The 1,861-nt window shown below is 37.6% G+C and overlaps 1 protein-coding gene across 1 annotated transcript; it reads left to right on the top strand.

Moving 5' to 3' along the window:
• Positions 1 to 3: 3 nt before the first annotated feature.
• Positions 4 to 1,848, top strand: LOC124885474 (mechanosensitive ion channel protein 6-like; the record flags this gene model as incomplete). Its single annotated transcript, XM_047406029.1, is given in 3 exon segments — positions 4 to 731; positions 1,042 to 1,165; positions 1,555 to 1,848. Coding segments are annotated over 3 exon segments (1,146 nt in total), but the record flags the coding sequence as incomplete, so codon positions are not given.
• Positions 1,849 to 1,861: the final 13 nt, after the last annotated feature.

The following is a 1,861-nucleotide window of genomic DNA, read 5'->3' on the forward strand; positions in this document are numbered from 1 at the left end:
TTAGTTGTGTTCTTCATTGAGAGGAACTTTTTGTTGCGAAAACGCGCATTGTATTTCGTGTATGGATTGAGGAATTCAGTGCAGAATTGCATTTGGTTGAGTTTGCTTTTGATTGCTTGGCTGTGTATTTTTGATAAGAAAGTTGATAAAATGACTGGTGGAAAGGTTTTGCCTTATGTGTCAAGTATTTGGATTTGTCTTTTGGTTGGTGCATACATTTGGTTGTTGAAAACACTTGTTGTGAAAGTTCTAGCTATGTCATTTCATGTTAGTACGTTTTTCGATCGAATTCAAGAATCTTTGTTCAATCAACATGTGATTGAGATGTGGTCTAGGCCACCGTTGGTTGAGATTGATCAGCGAGAGCACGAGGAGGAAGAGAAAGTTATGTCTGAAGTGCTTGCTGATTTAAAGGCAAGCACACCACACAAGACTCCTACGGCTTCTACTCCGAGGAGTTCTGCATTTTCGATGGTTATTTCCGAGAAGGAAAAAGAAAAGGAGGGCGGAATCACTATCGATCATCTGCATAGACTGAATCAGAAGAACATTTCTGCTTGGAATATGAAAAGGTTGATGAATATGGTTCGAAAAGGTGTGCTATCTACTTTGGATGAGAAGTTACCGCAGCCAAATTATGCGGATGAATCTGCTGTGCAGATCACTAGTGGAAAAAAGGCTAAAGCTGCAGCTAAGAAGATATTTAACAATGTGGCTAAGCCTGGCTCCAAGTAAGTCATTTCGTTAAATTGACAAGTTTAGTTTCTCTTCGAACTGTTGATGTTAACAACAATTAGTCGTTGCCTTCAAATTCTTATGTTATAATGCTCAATTTGAATTCTTTATATAGCTATGCTCACACAATAAACTAACGCTTTTCGTGTTAGTAAAATAGAGCAGGATTCGTTTAGCAGAAAACTAGACGCATAGTTATTGCCCACAAAATTCTTTTATCTACTATGCTATTACACTTTTCTGAAGTCTCTTGTTTCCGGAGGTAATTGTTTTACCTAATATTTAGCGATGTGTGATTGACATCAGGTTCATCTATCTGGAGGACTTGATGCGTTTTATGAGAGAAGACGAGGCTGTGAAAACAATGTGCCTTATTGAAGGTGGGACTGAAACTAGTGGCATAAGTAAATGTGCTCTGAAAAATTGGGTGGTAAGTATATAAAACCAATTTGCGTCTTATCCCTACATCCTGATCTGAGCTTCTTGTTGATGTTGAGTATGCAAGTTTGCCAATTTTTTTTTAAGAAAGTCAACTTCTTTTCTTGGTTAGATCAGTAGGAGTTCATCTTCAAAGTGTAGTCGATGGGGATTATGGTATTCATTTCAAGCCATAGCTACAAAATGAAGATGGTATTTTTTCAAGAAAACATTGTTTTTTTGGTCTAAGTTGCATGGATTCTTCACTTTCGATGTCAGATTCTTAATAGTACACTAATTCTGGAGAATCACGAATCCATTGAAAATATTTGAAGAGTCCGAGCATATTTTTGGCACTAGTATGATGGGATTATGATGTTTTACTTTATATTTTTCTTTCAGGTGAATGCATTTAGAGCGCGAAGGGCTCTTGCTTTGTCTTTGAATGACACTAAGACTGCTGTAAACAAACTTCATCAAATGCTAAATGTCTTAGTGGCAATAATCATATTGGTCATCTGGCTCCTTATACTCCGAGTTGCCACTATGCATTTCTTGGTCTTTTTGAGTTCCCAGATTCTTCTGGTAGTATTCATCTTCGGGAACTCAGCCAAGACGACATTCGAGGCTATCATCTTTTTATTTGTGATGCACCCATTTGATGTAGGTGACCGTGTTGAAATTGATGGAGTTCAGGCAAGAAATTCCT

The sequence above is a fragment of the Capsicum annuum genome, unplaced genomic scaffold (assembly GCF_002878395.1).
Source record: "Capsicum annuum cultivar UCD-10X-F1 unplaced genomic scaffold, UCD10Xv1.1 ctg83113, whole genome shotgun sequence".
Taxonomy (NCBI): Eukaryota; Viridiplantae; Streptophyta; class Magnoliopsida; order Solanales; family Solanaceae; genus Capsicum; species Capsicum annuum.